This window comes from Neofelis nebulosa, chromosome 5, assembly GCF_028018385.1.
Source record: "Neofelis nebulosa isolate mNeoNeb1 chromosome 5, mNeoNeb1.pri, whole genome shotgun sequence".
Lineage (NCBI taxonomy): Eukaryota > Metazoa > Chordata > Mammalia > Carnivora > Felidae > Neofelis > Neofelis nebulosa.
The window spans coordinates 87,628,003-87,648,084 of record NC_080786.1 but is presented as its reverse complement, the minus strand read 5'-3'; the positions used below and the strand labels follow the sequence as shown (position 1 = coordinate 87,648,084).

The 20,082-nt window shown below is 38.1% G+C and overlaps 1 protein-coding gene across 5 annotated transcripts in view; it reads right to left on the bottom strand.

Moving 5' to 3' along the window:
* Window positions 1-1,544: 1,544 nt before the first annotated feature.
* TFRC (transferrin receptor) overlaps window positions 1,545-20,082 on the bottom strand; it is a 52,651-nt gene continuing 34,113 nt past the window's right edge. For all 5 annotated transcript variants that reach the window (XM_058730994.1, XM_058730992.1, XM_058730996.1 and 2 more), the window contains 13 exons: window positions 18,760-18,873; window positions 17,731-17,829; window positions 17,195-17,334; window positions 14,674-14,831; window positions 13,644-13,763; window positions 12,468-12,553; window positions 11,822-11,885; window positions 10,128-10,195; window positions 8,714-8,772; window positions 8,422-8,503; window positions 6,441-6,662; window positions 5,185-5,325; window positions 1,545-4,578 (listed from right to left, as the gene is read on the bottom strand). In XM_058730994.1, the coding sequence (XP_058586977.1) occupies window positions 4,336-4,578; window positions 5,185-5,325; window positions 6,441-6,662; window positions 8,422-8,503; window positions 8,714-8,772; window positions 10,128-10,195; window positions 11,822-11,885; window positions 12,468-12,553; window positions 13,644-13,763; window positions 14,674-14,831; window positions 17,195-17,334; window positions 17,731-17,829; window positions 18,760-18,873 (1,596 nt within the window). In that variant the 3' untranslated portion in view covers window positions 1,545-4,335. The remainder of the gene's footprint in view (window positions 4,579-5,184; window positions 5,326-6,440; window positions 6,663-8,421; window positions 8,504-8,713; window positions 8,773-10,127; window positions 10,196-11,821; window positions 11,886-12,467; window positions 12,554-13,643; window positions 13,764-14,673; window positions 14,832-17,194; window positions 17,335-17,730; window positions 17,830-18,759; window positions 18,874-20,082) is intronic.

Genomic DNA, 20,082 nt, shown 5'->3' with positions numbered 1-20,082 from the left:
AAAAAATGAATCTAGACACAGACCACATACCCTTTACAAAACTGAATTCAAAATGGATCACAGACCTGAATGTAATATGCCAAACTGTAAAACTACTAAAAGACAGCACAGGAGAGTATCTAGATGACATTGGGTTTGGCAGTGACTTAGATAAAATGCCAAAAGCATGATTCACAAAGGAAATAATTAAGTTGGACCTCATTAAAATTTATAAACTCATGCTCTGTAAAAGACATTGTCAAGAGAATGAGAAGACAAACCATAGACTGGGGAAAAAAATATTTGCAAAACATGTATCTGACAAATGATGGTATGGTTATCCAAAATGTACAAGGAATTCTTAAAACTCAACAATAAAATGAACCCAATAGAAAAAGGGGCAAAAGATTTGAACAGACACCTCACCAAAGATATACGCTGATAAATAAGCATATACGAAGATGCTTAACATCATGTCATTGGACAAACGGAAATCAAAACACGATTATCACCGCACACCTATTAGGATGGCCAAAATCCAAAACAGTGGACACCACCAGATGCTGGCAAGTATGTGAAGCAACAGGAACTCACTGCTACAGGAATTCACATCGTACAGCCACTTTGGAAGACAGTTTGGAAATTTCTTACAAAACTAAGCATACTATTTCCATATGATCTGGCAATTGTACTCCTTGGTCTTTACCCAAATGAACTGAAAACCTGCCCACGTAAAAACTGTTTAGAGCAGCTTTATTCATAGTTGCCAAAATTTGGGAGCAATGAAGAGGTCCTTCAGTAGATAAATGGATAAATAAACTAAGTTACATCCAGACAATGGAATAAAATTGAGCACTAGAAAGAAGTGAGCTATCGGACACCTGGGTAGCTCAGTCAGTTAAGCATCTGACTCTTGATCTTGCTAGGCTCAGGTTATGATCTGTTGGTGAGTTTGAGCTTGGTTAGGATTCTGCTTAGGATTCTGTCCCTCCGTCTCTCTTCCCCTCCCCCACTCATTCTCTATCTTGCGTGCACACTCTTTCAAAATAAATAAACTTTTAAAAAAGTGAGCTATCAAGCCTTAAGTGCATATTACTACTAAGTGAAAGAAGCCAATCTGAAGAGGCTGCCTACTGTATGATTCTAACCACGTGACGTTCTGGAAAAGGCAAAAACTACGGACTGTAAAAAGATCCGTGGTTGCCAGAGATCAGGCAGAGGAAGATGAAGAGGCACAGAACAGACGACTTTCAAGACAATAAAACCATTCAGTATTGTATTATAAATGGTGGATATGTTTCATTATAGATTTGTTCCAACTCACAAAATATACAACAGAGAGCGGACTTTAATGTAAACTATAGGCTTTCGGCGATAATGATATGTCGATGTATGTTCAATTTTAACATGTGTACTACTCTGCTGGGAGATGCTGATAGTGGGGGAAGCTGGGCCACGGGTGAGCAGGCAGAGAGTATATGGGAACTCTATACTTTCCTCTCAATTTTGCTGTGAACCCAAAAATGCCCTAAAACAATATAATCTATTTTTTAAAAAATGACAACTCCGTGTTCAAGCATTTTATTAAATCAGATAAGGAATTTCCACACTGTTGCACATAGCAGTTTGGACACAATTATAAGGGCATATCATTTGTTTACAAAGATATCGATGAGCAGTAGGTTGGCAAGTCTAATAAGCCATGTTTAGCCAACTAAAATTTCAAGAACATTCAAAGAGGAAACACAGTAAAGGTCATGCAAGTTCTAGAATAGTGAATCATGATAGAGCTCATTTATCCTTTACCTTCAAAATGCACCTGATATCTATAACCAGACAAAATCTGAAGTCCAGCAGGTTGTCACTAGTCAGATACACATTTCATTCAGGAATATTATACCTCTTACCACTTACTGGCTTTTTTGATTAGAAATAACTCAATCCTCACTACAGAAAAGAGGTATTTGAAGAGATCTACTGCTGTAAAATGTATGCCCATATTCATAGTATGTCTTGAAGTTACTGAGCTTTCATTAAAGTGTGGTAAAGCATGATACCCAAACCAGGAATCCCAGCTATGACCTTTCCACTTAGCTACACTAAACACCAGTTCAAGATAAAACACCGTGAAGACTAAACAGACCGTGAGCAGTGAAACAATTCAGTGAGGCTGTAATAATCTAGACCTATGTTAACTTCGGTAAGGGACATTAAGTCTATGGACTTTTTCTTAGGTGGCAGTTTCTTAGGGTGAACTGCCCTGTAACAAACAACTGATTATCAGGTTTATAATGATGGTGGACTAGAAAATAAAGTCTTTACTCATGTAGCTTCAAACTTATTTGTTCACATCTCTGTTTAACTTAAAACCACCATATACTAACGGGTAGGGAGACATGATCAAGGATCCTTTTGCAAGCTTTGCTTCCCTACACATTTCACTCCCCCAGCCCCCTGAGTCTCCTATACAAGTTTCCCCTGATTTAAGCTAAAAGATCAATTCTGGATACAAACTTGTGTGAACTAAGTTTCCAGGAGATGACATGCAAATAAGGGGATAAAGTTAAATTCATTTGTCAACAGCAAACACTGTAAATGTGGACTACCATCCCACTAAACAGAAGACCTGGAGAAACCACAAATATAATAAAACACTACATTAGGTTTAAAAACAAAGACTCTCGAATGAAGTAATTTTATTTTATGGTGGTTGAATTCACCCACCAAATGTTTAATGACCATAAAATGTTTCTGCAACTAAAACTAAAAGATAGAGAATTATAGGGAGCTGGGAATACATGTTAGATACTAACGATCTTCAAGCTTTGAAGATGTCATTGCATGAAGAAAATTATGGGAAACACTGTTCCCGATAATTACGTACACCCTTAGTGTAACATATGGAGATCACTGTCTCCGATATAGACACTGTGGTAGGCAAAAACTACCTTGTTCTTTATACATTATGGAAGACACTGCTCCCGATAATGTGAGTTAGGTTTGTGACAAAGGTACTGGAAATTTTGCAAAATTCGAATTAAAGTTACACCTTGGATAAATTGAGCTGTAAAATTTCACATGTATGAGTATCACAGCCTTTAAGTGACATTAATGTATAACTTGGTCACAATTCCTTCCCTTTAAGAACTGCCATTTTTATCTGGTTGACTAAAATTCTAACTTGATTAGCAACTCCTAATTCAATTGAATTCTTCACCAATATTTAGCTTTATAATTTTATTTGGCGTGTGGCCGTTTTTTAAAACCCTCAAGTGTTGACCATAAATGCAAAACTTCCAGTATCTGTTGGGTTTTATTAGCAGATGCTGCTTTTATTAAAAAAAAACGACAGTATAACTGTCATAATTATGGAAGGCACTGCTTCCGATAATTATCTTCTATAAAAAAAACACCATTTATAGTGAACTCTGTCACTGATAAATAAACAATAAATATCTCAGTGCCAAAATGATAGAAAGCTTTTCCAAAAAATTAACACTTTGGCCAAAATTTGGCAGTGTGTTCTTTAAAGTCTGACAAACTGAGTTTGAAATTAAACACCTAAAGCTGGTTTTCTTTCAAAATACTTTGGGAAACACAAAGACGACAAAAAACTAATACAAAGGCTTATGGGGCAGGGGCAGAGGAAAAGAAAATCTAGGTCTTTGGCTTCTGGTCTCCTCTTTTCATAAATAATCTTGAGGTTAACACATTAAGGCCTTACTCCTGTGATAAACAGTTGAACCTCACTTTATCCAGCGGGAGGACCTCTGTTTCAGACCTCACTGGCAAGAAAACAAGTCCCATCTCTTCTGAAAGTTAACTGTTTCATTCAGGGATGTGGAAACCAGCTAAATCCTTACGGAAGGCATAGATCTCATTTGGAGAATAAAGTCTTACAACCTGGTATCTCCTACGCAGCATCAAGTGCAGGTGGAGGATCCCACTAAGCTACCACTTCCAGCCCCCAGGAGACACCACCTCCCTCCTCCCACTTAGAAGATACCAGTTCATGTCCTTAGGATTTAGAGCAATAGTTTACGTAACTGGTTCTGACTCTGTCATAACTCTAACAAGAAAGAGGCAGTTACCATACAACACATTTAAAATTTTAGAGATAATCAGAGAAAAGATTCTATCATGAACATTTTTAAGTGGTTATTCACTTTAACTTGAAGTGCAGGTACCTACCCTGTATTAAAAGCTGCTGCCTAAAGAAATCTAGTGGTACCAAGATGGTTGGGTAGAATTTTAACAATATTAGGTTTTGTAGCCCTACTAAAAATTTAGCACAACCAGCACAAGTCTAAAAATCACACTACCCTGCTGTTCTCATATAAGTTATGGGTACCACATTTAAAGCTCATTGTCAATGTCCCAAATGTCACCAGAGAGGGCATTTGCAGCCCCTTGAATAGTCCAAGTTGTTAGAGCCAACTGGTTTCTAAACAGTGTTTCATTGAAAGCACTGATATTTTCCTGGCGCAGCTTCAGATGCTCTAGTAATGCTGACAGAGTGTGAGAGCCAGTGCCCCAAAAGATATGTCGGAAAGGAGACTCTCTCGGAGATACATAGGGTGAGAGGAAGTGATATTCCACCTACGGAAACAAAACATACATGAGACCTTACACCGTGCTGGGACTTTTGGTGTAAGGGCCTGACACAGTAAAACAACGGCCATTTTCTCACTTGAAATGTGAAAATTCCCCCAATTTAGCAATGTGGAGAACCAGGCTACTTATCTTCTAACATTAAAACTATAATCAATCAATCCTTTTGTAAAAGTGAACTCTAATTATATTGGTTTTTTTAGTTGAAGCATATACATGGAAAATTTACAAGCTTCTACTGTAATCGAGTCTTCTGCCTCTTCCAGGCAGATTAAGATAGAAGCAGTTAAGGGCTGAATTAGAGAACAGGAATACAGAGAAAATGATAGCTAAAAATCATTAATGATTCCTTCTTAAAAATGTTTCTTAAAACTTAAAAAAGGTTAATACTGGGACAAATGTCTCTTGGACTTCCAGTGTAGATATATTGGTTCTAGATCTTGCTAATCAGTAAGAGTTAAAAATCTGTGCTCAGTTCTAAAGCAGCAAATGATGCTAGGCTCCTGGAGTTACTACTCTGCTTTTTAGAAATGCAAGGCCCACCAGTTAAAAATTAACAATCTTTAGTTCTTCCATTTTTAGGAGTTTACTTACTCTCATGATACGGTCATTGATGTCCCTCATGATAAATCTGTTTGTTCTCTCAGCATTCCTATAATCTGTTGTCAGTCTGGAGGTGGCACGGAAAAAGTCTCCACGAGCAGAATACAGCCACTGTAGATTCAGACCCATCTCCTGAAGCAGAGAGACATTACATTCTTTAGTAGATGTTGTATTTCTAAGGATGTTATACTATATACCTTTCTAATTTAGTGATGGCAAGGGAGTTGGTTCTGGTAAAAGGGGGTGGCTCGTGGACAAGCTCAAGATGCAGAGAATGGTAGACTTAGGCACCTTGCCCAGGAGGCCCCAAGCTCTATAGAGTAGTATGCTCATATTTGAGCCCAAGAGATGGCACAATTTTCCACTCTTAGTCTCATAAGGAAGCCGTCCTCCTGGAGAAATCTAACATAATTAACTTAATATATAATCCTGTGTAGTATATTGTTTCCAGTTCAATTTCCCTATGGGGGAAAATCTGAAAACATTTTGGTTCAGTGAACTTCAGAGTCTAGTGATTTGTCTCACAATTCCCACTTTCTGATCAGTTACAATTAGTTTCAAGTTTCAAGAAAGCCATAATCATTAAGATTTGTTTATCAGTGATTTGCTTCATTTAAGGGATCTCTGTTAAATTGACTTCTAGTACCATAAAAGCGGTTAGAAGCCACATATTAATACTAATTTGATTTTTTAAAAGATTCTATTTTTAAGTAATCTCTACACCCAACGTGAGGCTCGAACTTACAACCCTGAGATCAAGGCACACACTCTACCAACTGAGTCAACCAGGTGCCCCATTATTAATTTGGTTTTATCAAGTATTTGAATACTAGGCACGTAGGATGAACACTAAGTAGGACTGTAATTACTGACTGTGTTATCTCTCTAGCTGTGACATCCCTGAAAGGCATATATGATATATGGCCCAAACTCATAGTTTCAAAGTCATGGTTGAGATCTTTGTATTCTCTGGATTCTCTTCACAGGTTGCTTGGAATTACAAAAACTTAACATACCTTAACAAAAGTTAACATAGTTCTAGACTCTGAAATACCTAGTGTGGTATATCCTAGATTTATAACCCACAACCTCTCAACTTTCAAATGAGTTAAAAATCTAAGAAAAATGATATATCAGTTCCCTTAATATGTACTTTGGCTACCCATCATGTCCTTTCTCAGGAATAGCTAAACATCATAATTGCTTGATATTTCAGCAACAAGAACCTGATTTTAATTAGGACTTACTTTTATGTCTGCTCTGAATCGGCTCACATCCCTCACAAATGAAAGTATTTTGTCATTATACATCTCATAGTTCAGGTTCAATTCAAGATCATAGGTAAGTTTCATTATGAGCTGACCAGCTACTTCTGCTGCTGCACGTGCCATTTTGTTCAACTGAGGAACTTTCTGAATGAGTTTCTCATAGACATCCATGGTAGTACCCAAATAAGGATAATCTGTGTCCTGAAAAACAAAGCTAGGTTAATGTACTCACAGGAGGGTCATAAGAGTAGGAGCCTCACATTCATTTTCCCTTCAAGGTGATAACAGTTGCAATTCATCCCTTGCTTCTAATACATACCTACTCCAATTTTATCTCACATCCACTACTTTAATATCACTCTTGTTATTTCCTCTGAATCTGACCTACTCCTTGAATGACTACTTTCTTCTAGATTCTATAGAATCTTTGTCCCATCACATCATAGACCCTGAAAAGATTTCTAGCCGAATTTCTTGAGGTTGTATCCTTGTTTTCTTCTCTGGGAAGTTTGGTTCATTAAATAAGGAAAGAAGAGAGCATGTATGAAGTGTGCTTTTGATATAAAGCATCACGCTTAGATACGAATTTACCTTCTTCCTAATGATTCAGCACTCGATCCATTCATACATGTTACCTTTCTAACAAACATGTCTGATGCTCACAACTTCTCCCCACCTTGATTAGACAATTTAAGTAACTACTTTTTCAACTCTATTCCCTATCTTTGTCCTTGGTGACAATTTCACTGCCAATCCTTTGATCTGACCTCAATTATTTACTTTCAGACTATACACTTCTGTATTACCTGCTAGGTTTTTGACATCTAAGAAGGTTTTTTTTTATTATTTTTTAAAAAAAAATTTTTTTTTCAACGTTTTTTATTTATTTTGGGGACAGAGAGAGACAGAGCATGAACGGGGGAGGGGCAGAGAGAGAGGGAGACACAGAATCGGAAACAGGCTCCAGGCTCTGAGCCATCAGCCCAGAGCCTGACGCGGGGCTCGAACTCACGGACCGCGAGATCGTGACCTGGCTGAAGTCGGACGCTTAACCGACTGCGCCACCCAGGCGCCCCGACATCTAAGAAGTTTTTAAGAAACCTTCTGGAGGTCAAAAGAAATCATCCATAAACCACCACAACAGTAGCACCTGACATCCAGTTCTTCCTAATGTACTAAATAGATACTGTGACCAGCTATTTCAATGCCATCCATACTGCTGCTGTTCTAGCAGAAGGTCAAGGGAGTTCCACCTATGTTAATCTCTGAATCCAGATCTTACATCACTCCCTAGCTCCAAACCTTTCCCCTCCTAGTTCCAGGCCAAAACACTCAGTGATAAGAAGTCTTGTGAGGACCTGGCCTCCAGAGCATCAATAATTTGATGCCAAAGTCAACAGCTTCCACCCTGACCTCCTACTTTAACTCTAGGATCTCTTCAGCCCTGGGAAAGCCCACTACAGGGCTGGCTTTCCAGCTTCAGCGCAGAAGCCTTCATCATTTTGTCTACTCATTGTGGCTTTCAGGGCCTTCTGACGACTCCTGAAACAGGCCAATCTTGCTTTCCTACAGCTTGGTCAGTTCAAAGTTCTGTGTCATAACAACCTTGTACCTGGTTTAGGAGATTAACATCTTTGGACAAACGTCTAGAACCGTATTTCAACAGGTATCAAGAACAGCAATGTCCAGCTGAACTTTCTATTTGGTGGAAATAGTCTATACCCACACTGTCCAATAGGTAGCCTTGTTATTAAAACTCATCATACCTAAGTGAAGATGGCTTAGCAAATAAATTCCAATGCTAATTAAGCTGAGAATAATTCCACGTTAAGACTGATAATAAGGGAGCATGTAATAACTGCAGGTGTATAACTTCTGACAACATTTCAAGTACTTTAGGAAATTTGGTCTCAAAACTGATGAAAGGGCTAAGATATAACTTGAGAGTCTTCATACTTACCTCACAAAAACAGAAAGAAACTGCTGGGATTCCAGAATACGCAAGGAAAGGGAAAGCAGCATTATCCAAAGAAAATTTCTCACTGCAAGGAAAGCAAGAATGTGTCTAGGTTTTCTGAAGAACAGCCTGTGCTATCATGCAACCCTACCCCTATCCCCAAATAAATTCTTAAATTGACTGTATAGGTGGTAAGCTCACTGCAAGGATAGGTTTAGATCTCTACCTAACATAGCAGGGGCTCCTGGATGATTCTGCTTTTCTACTAGTTGTTCATTCACTTTTCTCAACTTACACTTTGTTGATCCAATTGCTGTCCCGATAAAGAGACTGCCCAGTAACTGGGTGTTTCACCTATAAAAGGAAAAATTAATTTGTCACTAAAATGAATCTTTCTGCACACAGTCATTCAGGCTAGTCACAAACATACTTCGATCTGTAAACAGTTATAAAAAAAATTTTATTGTTTCTTCTTGAAAAAAATTTAAGACAGCTAAAACAATCTCCAATTTCTAAAGTTATTCCTCCTACGCTCATGCTGCCAGTTCCTTTAGTTACAGCAAGAGAAAAAATGTTTTCCTCCTTTAACCATTTTAAAGGTGGCACAGTTTTAAAAGCCCTTTCTAGCCTTCACGATGCCTACCTTATTTCTGGCTTTTTCCTTCTAGCACATTTTATACTACTGCAGCCTAATCTGCACATTACTGCCTTGCTGGAAACTTGATAGCAATTCCTAGTTTCCCATAGGATCAAGGCCAAGTTCTCTGACCCTTGTTTCCTCCATCTTTAATGATTCCGATATATGGCCTCTAAGCCCATTAGCCAAATCTTATTCCTTCCTATTGCAAAACCACGGTCATTTGCATGTTTGTTTTTATCCAGTGAATATTTCATCTGGCCTTCTTATTTAAGTATTAGGTATAGTTCATTAATTTTTTTAAATATTTATTTTTGAGAGAGAGACAGAGCTCGAGTGGGGGGAGGGGCAGAGAGAGGGAGACACAGAATCTGAAGCAGGCTCTAAGCTCTGAGCTGTCAGCACAGAGTCTGACGTGGATAGATCATGATCTGAGCTGAAATCAGTCGCTTAACCAACTGAGCCACCCAGGTGCCCCATATTTTTAATTTTTTAAAATTAAAGCCATACCCAACATGGGGCTTGAACTCACAATCCCAAGATCAAGGGTCACATGCTCTACCAACTGAACCAGCTAGGCATTTTCAAGTTCATTTAAAGCTTCCTTGCGCCTGGGTGGCTCAGTCGGTTAAGCGTCCGACTTCGGCTCAGGTCATGATCTCACAGTCCGTGAGTTCGAGCCCCGCGTCAGGCTCTGTGCTGGCAGCTCAGAGCCTGGAGCCTGCTTCAGATTCTGTGTCTCCCTCTCTCTCTGGCCCTCCCCCGTTCATGCTCTGTCTCTCTCTGTCTCAAAAATAAATAAACATTAAAAAAAAAAAAAAATTTTAAAGCTTCCTTAGCATTAGGACTCTGTAGACAACCCCCAGTGGGCAGTTTACCCTCACCTCACACAGTTCAATAGACTGAGAGCAAATAAGCTAAGAGCATGACCTAAATAATGCTACTATAGAATTTATTCTAAATTCCTGTACTTGGTTATTTATGATGATTGTTTAAACATCAATGCTTTTCACTTTATGTAAATTAGATGAGAAAATTAAGTTATAGATTTTGTAATTAGGTATACACTCACATCTTTCATCATCTTCTCAATAAGCGAATACAACAGTGGACTGGCAGAAACCTTGAAGTTGCTGGTACCTGCAAAGAGATTATTTAAACATTGCTTCTTCTCTAGTCAAGTGATTTTTACATGGCTACTTCAACAACTAAAAGTACTTGACAAAAAAGGAAGACATTAACCTAGATCAGTGGCAAATAGGACTATACTCTTCAAGAAGTAGACAAAGTGATTTAAGAGTCAAGTTCTTTAGTAAATGCTAACTCTAATTGAAGATCTTTCTCCTGAGTTTGCATATGTTAACGATCTGTTTCTTGGTACTTTTTCAGTTTACCTATCTAAGGGCAATTACCTGCTAGCTACTCTTGCTATATTCCATACATTCTGTTGTATAGGTAAGATGGCAATGACAACTCATCTAATAAAGGTTTAGTTCAATTTTTAAAAAATATTTTGAGAGATTGAATGCATATGTGTGCACAAGTAGGGGAGGGACAGAGAGAGAGGGAGACAGAATTCCAAGCAGGCTCCAAGCTGACAGCACTGACAGCCTGACACAGGGCTCAATCCCATGAACCAGGAGACCATGACCTGAACCGAAGTCAAGAGTCAGACACCCAACTGACTGAGCTACCCAGGTGCCCCAAGGTTTAGATCAAATTCCTTCCTTTTTCTTTCAAATGAGATATTCTACTATTCTCAGTTCATCCACTGGCTACATCTGTACCTTTAATAACATTCAAACTCTTTCAGAACTAGTTTATCTAGTATTTCTATTTGTGATACCACAATCTAGCAAGATGTGAATTAGTCTATAGAAGTATCACTCTATATTGTACAGTTGAGTTCCTTCTGGTCTAAAATATAGTCCAGACTAGTGGTTCTCAGACTTTAGCTTATCGGAATCACCTGGAGTGCTTGTTAAAACATAGCCTGCTGGATTTATGTTCCAGTTTCTAAGTGGAAAAGTCTGGGTAGGGCCTGAAATTTTACACTGCTAACAGTTCCCAGGTGATCTTAATGCCGCTGATTGAGGACCACAATGAGAATGACTGCATTAGACAAAGCAATCTGCACCTATTTTATAATTTAATGGACTACTAAGAGAAAGCAAAGTTAGTCTTTTGATCAGGGAATGGACAATGTGAATTGTAAAAAAAAAAAAAAAAGACAAGTGTTGCTTTAGAAAGCCTTCTCCTGGAGGCACCTGGGTGGCTCAGTCGGTTGAGCATCTGACCTCGGCTCAGGTCATGATCTCGAGGTCCGGGAGTTCGAGCCCCGCATTGGGCTCTGTGCTGACAGCTTGGAGCCTGGAGCCTGCTTCACATTCTGTGTCTCCCCCTCTCTAACCCTCCCCATCCATGCTCTGTCTCGGTCTCAAAAATAAATGAACATTAAAAAAAAAAAAAAAAAAAAGAAAGCTTTCTTCTGGTTTGTTTCTTGGAGTTTTATTTTTTTCTTTGAGACAGAGAGAACGCAAGCTCACAAGCAGCAGAAGGGCAGAGGGTGAGAGAATCTCAAGCAGGCTCTGCACAGCCAGTGTGGAGCCTGACTTGGGGCTTAAATTCAGAAACCATGAGATCATGACCTGAGCCGAAATCAAAGTTGGACGCTTAACCAACTGAGCCACCCGCTTGCCCCAGCTTTCTTCTGTTTTGTAAGTAGTTTATCTGAATTCATTAACAGCTGATGAAAAGGATACTTACCAAGAACAGCTTTGTCCAGATTAATGTAAGTGAAAGCCTTTAAATGCAAGGAGGAAAGGTATCCCTAAAAGAGATGGAAAAATACTAAATGTACTAATATGTATTAACCTGTCACATAGAGTAGCTATTATTAGGGACTTCTTTTTAAATTTAGAGTCTATTAACGCTAAATATACAAAGGCAAAAATGATATACAGTTGACTTCCCTAACGTGGGAGGTTAGGGATGATGACCACCCCCACTATGCACTTGAAAATCCACATGTAACTTCTGACCTCCTGAAAACTATCCTACTAATAGCTTATTGTTGACCATAAGCCTTACCAATAACATAAATAGATAACACATATTTTGTATATGTATTACATATTGTACTTATAAAGTAACCTAGAGAAAAGAAAATGTTAAAAAAATCATAAGAGAAAATGCATTTAGAGGGCCATTACTATACTTTTTTAAAGGACTAGTCTGCATTTATTAAAAAAAAAAAAAAAAAATCCACTATAAGTGGACCTGCACAGTTCAAACCTGTCTTGTTCAGGATCAACTGTAATCAAATCTAAAAGAGTCTGGTTTCTGGAGGACAAATGAAGCCAAGGGCAAGTTCAGGTGCCCATTCTGGGTATGAGTGTTATACAAATAATACCTCTAGCCATTCAGTGGCACCAACAGCTCCGAAGTCTCCAGCACTCCAGCTGGCAAAGACAATGCTTCTGCTGGGTTTAAAGCCACCTAAAAGATAGCAAAAAAGTTAATTTTATCTTGGGAAAGGTTATAGGTAGGCAACTGACTTCAGATGAAATCAGAAATTTCTAACTCAAGACAGCAGATTCAAAAATATTTCTTTCCCTTTTGAGGCCCCAGGTGAAAGAACAAAAAAAAAAATAAGAATAAATTTTAAAGGTAATCTACAAAAAAAGAAGAGAACATTTGCAAATAAGATTTCAAACACATAGTAGAGACCAGTTTTTACAGGAAGTCACTTTTGTTTCAACTCCATTCTTTGAGCCCCCCTAAAATTCTGCACTAAGAGATACTTGAAATCGCAGTGTAACTACAATGTGTCTCTTCTCTGAAAAGAATCTGCATAGAAGTCAGTCACTGAAAACATAGGGTTACTTTACAATTGTTACCAAACAGAGTAAATACTTACAAATTTAAGTTATGAAAAAGTTTACAGAGAAATTACATTAATGACAGCTCCCCTCCAAACCTCCCCTTTTCCTGGGTATGCATTTTTCTGTATTATGTACTTTTCCACAAAAGTTAATAAGCACTGCAACTTACCCATGGCCCAAGGATTCAAGAATGTGATAGGGGTTTGTATGTGTGTGTGGGTGTGTGTAGAGGAGCAGCAAATACCAAGGGAGAAAGGCTTGAAAGTGTTTATATATTATAAATATATAAAAACATATCCAGTATTATGCCTATAAACATAACACATCAAGTTACATATTATAATTTTATACCAAAATTATAGAAACTTAGTACAGAGGTCTGCCACTGCTTGCTTTAAAATAGATTTCTTAGGGACCACGCTAGATTAGCCATGTCATTCTGAATATGTCAGACTAAGAGCTAGGGTCCAGTACAACACTTTTTGAGTGTCTCATCAAAGTTGATTCCCAGTGCAAAGACACTGCATGCAAAGCTGTTTCAAAGTCAAAGGCAGATCCAACAAAAGATGATCTGCTTTTGTGCTCAAACTCAGAGTCCAGCACAAGTGAACCACAATAATATGGGCCAAAGTGAGAAAGCATATAGTATTTAGAACTATATATAGCAAATAGATATTCAAGGGTCCTCACAATTTGTACTCTACCTTTTAAGACCATATCAGAGAGTATCCGTGCAAGTTCCAAGAGGAGAGCTGTTCCTACGCTAGACTTTGCAGCTCCAGGACCCCAGGCATCCCTCTGAGCCCCCACTACAACATAGCGATCTTTAAAAAAAAAAAAAAAAAAAAAAAAGATAAATTACACAATCAGCTTTTAAACTGTTTTTAATACTGAGCTTTAAACTCTAGAATAAGCATGTTTGTAAGAAGGATAAAAATGCAATATATGCATTAAGGATAAGAGAACCTTTCTTCATAGCTGACTTAGGACTCTAGGAATTAAAAATTTACATGACAATAGTAATCTCTTTTTCCTTGTTAGTATTATTACTCTTTTCCACATTACCAGTTAAGTTTACTTATCGACTACTAATTTGTACTACTTAATTGTTTAATCAGCGACCAAGTCCAAGGGCTTTCCTTACTAAATGACATGACTCTTAGATTCTACTTAAATAGATAGATTGTATTGACTACTTCTACTTAATTGGTTAATAAGCAACCAAAGTCCAAGGGCTTTCCTTACTAAATTACATGACTATTAGATTCTACTTAAATAGATAGACTGCGTATTTCAAGGACCAATCAATAAACCACAGCCCACATGCCCATTCATTATGTATTGGTTACAGCTGTTTTCATGCTACAACGTCAGCGTCAGCATAGTCAGCTAGTCAGAGTTAAGTAGTTGCAACAGAGACCGTATATCCTGCAAAGTGTTTATCTGCCCCCTTAAGAAGTAGTTTGCTTACTGATGACATATTCAATAACTTGAAAGAGATTCTCTAGTCACAGTGGTCAATTTTTGACAAATTAATTTCCTAGGGCCTTATTACCTCCCAATAAAACTGACACCTAAACAGTTCACTGTAGGACAGACCAGAACACTCCACAAAACCAAGCCAGAGCCAGCCTTCCTGCACTCTCTTCTGGCCACATTCTTATGAACTAGGAAAACAGAAACAAACTAACAAACAAAAGAAAAAAAACAAAACAAAAAACCAAGGGTCTTTACCAGGTTCTTCAAAACCTTTAATAACTCCAAACACGTTAAAAATTCTTATCTCTTTCAGCACGTTGTTCACAGTGAGCTTCACATTCCAGTTCTGTGAGGTTTCCAGCCTACAGGAGGAGTCTGTTTCCCAAGCAGAAGGACAGTCTCCTTCCATATTTCTAGAAGTAGAAAACAGACATTAGAGTTCTGATTATTATGGCTTCCCTTAGGTTTACAAAATCAATCTTCCTTACTCTCCAGTGAAGTTTTAGGCTAAGAGGACATATAAAGAAAACATATACAAAATTTACTCCCTGGTGGCTAACCATTTGTGTCTTACTCTGATCTGTAGGCAATCATCTGAAAATCATCAGTTATCTCCTGGTTTAAACAATGTTTTAAAAAAATTTCTGTACCTATCCTCATCTGAAATGTGCCTTTCTGCCAGAGACACAGCTATCATTTACATGTGAAGTAGATACCAAGATGGACTCAGAATGAAGTTCTGACATAAAAACCCATGAGTATATTCCCATGTTTCCTGACTCTCTACACTAACTAGTATACATTCTTTTTTTTTTTTTTTTTTTTAATTTATTCTTGAGAGATAGAGACAGAGCATGAGCAGGGGAGGGGCAGAGAGAGAGGAGGAGATGCAGAATCCAAAGCAGGCTCCAGGCTCTGAGCTGTCAGCACAGAGCCCGACGTGGGGCTCGAGCTCACGAACCGCGAGATGATAACCTGAGCTGAAGCCGGAACTTAACTGACTGAGCCACCCAGGCGCCCCTATACATTCTTATCGTAATTATAAAAGAATATTTTCATGCTGCTGATAGTTATGTATCTTCCCCTGTCTAATTCCTCATGTTACCCAATGACTGCTCTATTTATATAAATGTCAAAACATGATTACCCCACACTACACAAGGATAAGACAGGGAAGGGAGCTGGCTTCACAGGTTAGGGAAGACCTGTAGGTGGAGGTAAGAATGATCTGATTTGAAGTTTGGTATAAGTCAATAAAAAATCACCATTTCTAAAATGCTTCATGGGATGCCTGGGTGGCTCAGTCGATTAAGCGTCCGACTCTTGATCTCTGCTCAGGTCATCTCATTGTTTATGGGATGGAGCCCTATGTCGGCCTCTACGCTAATAGCATAGAGCCCACTTGGGATTCTCTCTCTCCCTCTCTCTCTCTCTCTGCCCCTCCCCGCACATGAGCACTACTCTCTCTAAATAAATAAATTTAAAAATAAATGCTCGTAGATAGCATGGTTAATAGTCACATGGTGTTACACATGTGTCCTTACATGTAAATGCTCTTCATTTGAAATCAGTCACCCTGCTAAGTAGATTATATTTTAGCTATCCAATTAAGTGAAAGAAACATGATCAGTGGGGTTAGAGTAACTTGTTCTACATCACACAGAAAATCTAAGTGTCTGAGACCAGATCTACATTCTATACCAATACCAGGTGGGAAGTATGTCTAGATCAAGATAAAAACTAATGACATGTACTCTAATCAGACGGGGTTCTATTTTTAAAGACAGATACTAATACATTAGGGAGGATATCCAGGACTAATCATGACTGTAAAGCATTTGGAAACTGTCATGAGAACTGAAGATATTCCATTATAGACAAGAAAACTTGAACTCTTGTTGCTAAGAAGAAAATCTAGAACTAATCGGTGTTACAGGGAATAAGATTTCAGTTCAACATGAATTCTAACAGCTCTTTTCCAATAACTGAATAGGTTGCCAAGGGCAACAAAGTGCTTTACCTCAGCAAGTCCTCAAGGAGAAGCTATGCCAGGAATAGTACACAAGGAATTCACTGGGTAAATTGAACAAGGACTTGCAGAGTTTGTAAATCCAATGTCTAATTATTAATATCACTTTATGGAGGAAAAACTTCATGTTTATCTACACCAGTGTAAGAGCTATCCACCCCACGAGATGCCAAATATGGAAAACTACAGCCAATTATCTAAAATGCTATCAAATTGAGGCGACTTTTAAGCGTCTGACTCTTGATTTTGGCTCAGGTTATGATCTCATGGTTTGTGAGTTCAAACCTTAACATCATGTTTTGTGCTGACAGGGTGGAGCCTGCTTGGGATTCTCTATCTCTCCCTCTCTCTCTCTACCCCTCCTCTGCTCATGCGCACTCTCTCTCTCTCTCAAAAACAAAGTAACCTTTTTTCTTTTTTTTTTTAATGTTTATTTAGTTTTTGAGAGACAGACAGAGTATGAGTGGTGGAGAGGCAGAGAGAGGGGGAGACACAGAATCGGAAGCAGGCTCCAGGCTCTGAGCTGTCAGCACAGAGCCCAATGCAGGGCTCCAACTCACAGACCCGGAGATCATAACCTGAGCCGAAGTCAGATGCTCAACTAACTGAGCCACCCAGGCGCCCAACAAAATAACTTTAAAAATAAATAAATAATAAAATGTTATCAAATTAACTTAAGGAGATTATTATTCCTTTCTACTCATAAAACCAGTTTTCAAAAAAGACAATTTTCAAATAAGAACTTACCCAAACAACTTTTCTGCAGTGGCTCTGGAGATTGTTTGGACAGGTATATTCGGCAATCCTGATGACTGCGATGGTGGAAACTGAGTATGATTGAAAGAAGGGAATCCAGGTGTATATGGGTCACCTGTTCCCAGATGGGCCTAGTTAAACAAAAAATTAATGTGCTCTGTCAGACATTTATTCAAGAAATCCTTAGAAGATTCAGACTCAGTATGAGGGTATAGCCTAAATTTAGTTTAGCAACTCAAACCATGAAGGTCTGAGTGGCTCTAAAATATGTGACTATTGTTTTTAAATGGCAATGGCATATGCCAAATCTCAATTCAAGACACTATTGAAAAGGTAATGTTAGCAATAATAACTAGGTCTCAAAGTCCCATAATCCATTTTCTTGTTACTGCTAAGACCCTCCCAGAAAAAAAAAAAAAAAAGAGTATTTAATAAGGAAGGCATGTTACACTTCTACTAATGCAGATGGAATCCAGCAACAATTTGTAGAACCCAAAAACTCATTTACGTAAGAAATAAGAACTCACATGTCCAAAGAATGGAATCTCTGCATTAGTAATGGGAAATTTAGCCTGGTCCATGTATATCAAGACACCAATTGCATTGAAGCTTTCAGCATTTGCAACCTAAAGAAAAACATGTAAAGGTCAGAAGGTGAAGATGTAATCACAAAGTTAGAAGAATAGTGTTGGGCTTTATGCTAAGACAAACGGTTACAGAGGACTGCACTGAAACTCCCAAATGTTGCAAATAGCTTACATGTTGAGAAAAAATACTTCCCTTAACTAACTCATTAAGAGAGTTTCAAAGATAAGAGAAATAATAAAAACCCATCTAACACAACCACTGTCTTTTAGTATGTTCCATTCTAGGCCCTTATTACGTAGGTTTGACTTTCAATTTTCTTCTTCAAAAAACATAGTTATATGTATATATTCCATATATACATAAAATTTGGTTATATAGAACTTAACAAAGCACCTTAATTTAACAATAATTTAGCAATTCTATGTAACAACAGAATATTGTTATTTTAAATTTAAACTGCTTTCACTGAAGCATTTCTGATTACCCCATTGTCACCGAAAGACAATGACTACAGAATACTCCAAGTGGCTATGCCATAGTCCTGGAAGTATCCTACAGTTTAGATAATTAGAACTTATTTGATTTGTTGAATACTTTAATAAATTCAAGTTTAGGGGTGCCTAGGTGGCTCAGTAAGTTAAGCGTCCGACTTCGGCTCAGGTCATAATCTCCTAGTCCGTGAGTTCGAGCCCCGCACTGGGCTCTGTGCTGACAGCTTAGAGCCTGGAGCCTGCTTCTGATTCTGTGTCTCCCTCTCTCTCTCTGCTCCTCCCTGCTTGAGCTCTGTCTCTCTTTCTCTCAAAATTAAACAAACATTAAAAAATAAGTAAATATAAAATAAATTCAAGTATATTATTAGGTATGAGAGTTTAAGACTGATGGTTTCCAGAATGTGAAAAAAAATAATCAATGATACCACTTAAAGGAAGAATAGTATGATACCAGTGTATTTAATAACTTATACTCACCTTTTCAGCAAAAGTGATTTTCCCTGCTCTAACAATCACTAAAGATCCATTCACAGGAGAGTTTAAATTCTCAAAGTCTTTTTTAGTGCCAAAATTAGCATGGACCAGTCTACCCTAGAATAAAAACATGAGATTTAATGAGCATTACGGTATTAGAACAGCCGTAGAGTCTGAGAGAGGATAGTTTTACAGATCAAACCCAATAGAGAAAACAGAGATAAAAGGAGGCCAAAGCCTAAAAGGATGTAAGAATTCTAGTCAACCTAGTCAGTTATTAGGAGTGAATCAAGACTCTGGCCTCCTATAGTCACATCTTGCATCATCACATGCTGCCTTGAATCTAATTTGCATTGCTCTTGACATTTAATCTCTTTTATATTGCTTCCAATATTGTGTGGGGAGAGAAAGGCTAACAGAATATGATAAACAAAGAGACATATACCAACATAAATACTGTAGGCTAGCTCTGGCTGCACCAATTACATAAAGTTCCTAACACATGAATGCTAGATAATTGAGGACATACATAAAAATAGGTCTTAACGGAAAGTTCTGATAAGAAATCTGTATGAAAATTGTTAAACACTATCTATCACAATAAAGTGCCTTGCATAGATCAATTTTTAGATGTTTATAAAAGCTGTCTCATAATATTCCTAAACTATTAATAGAGCTATATAAACTGATCCTGACAACCAAATAACTTAAATATAGAAAGCTTGCAGGTGAACGAAAACCTTCAATGTTTCTGACGGAACAGTGTACCCACCTCCAAACCCCCAGGTTATAGGTAGTCAGGGAAAGTGATATAGCACAGGTAAAACTTCATCTGGCTTGAAAGGCATCCAGTAAATAGACCCCTGACATACAAACATTTGTTTTTTAAAACCTGAAAAATCTAGGTAGATCTATCAACTGTTTTTTAAATTTCTGCAGTAGTTTGGCCATATTTGCCTAAATTAAAGATTCAAGCTAAGACTGGACTCCAACCAAGATGGTTACTTATATTATATCTGTCCCCACATAAAGGGGCATCTTTTTTTTTTTTATTTAAAAAAAAAAAATTTTTTTTTAACATTTTAATTATTTATTTTTGAGACAGGGAGAGACACAGCATGAACAGGGGAGGGTCAGAGAGAGGGAGACACAGAATCTGAAACAGGCTCCAGGCTCTGAGCTGTCAGCACAGAGCCCGACGCGGGGCTCGAACTCACGGACCGTGAGATCATGACCTGAGCCGAAGTCGGCCGCTTAACTGACTGAGCCACCCAGGCGCCCCCATAAAGTGGAATCTTGATACACACATTCACTCAACAAACACCA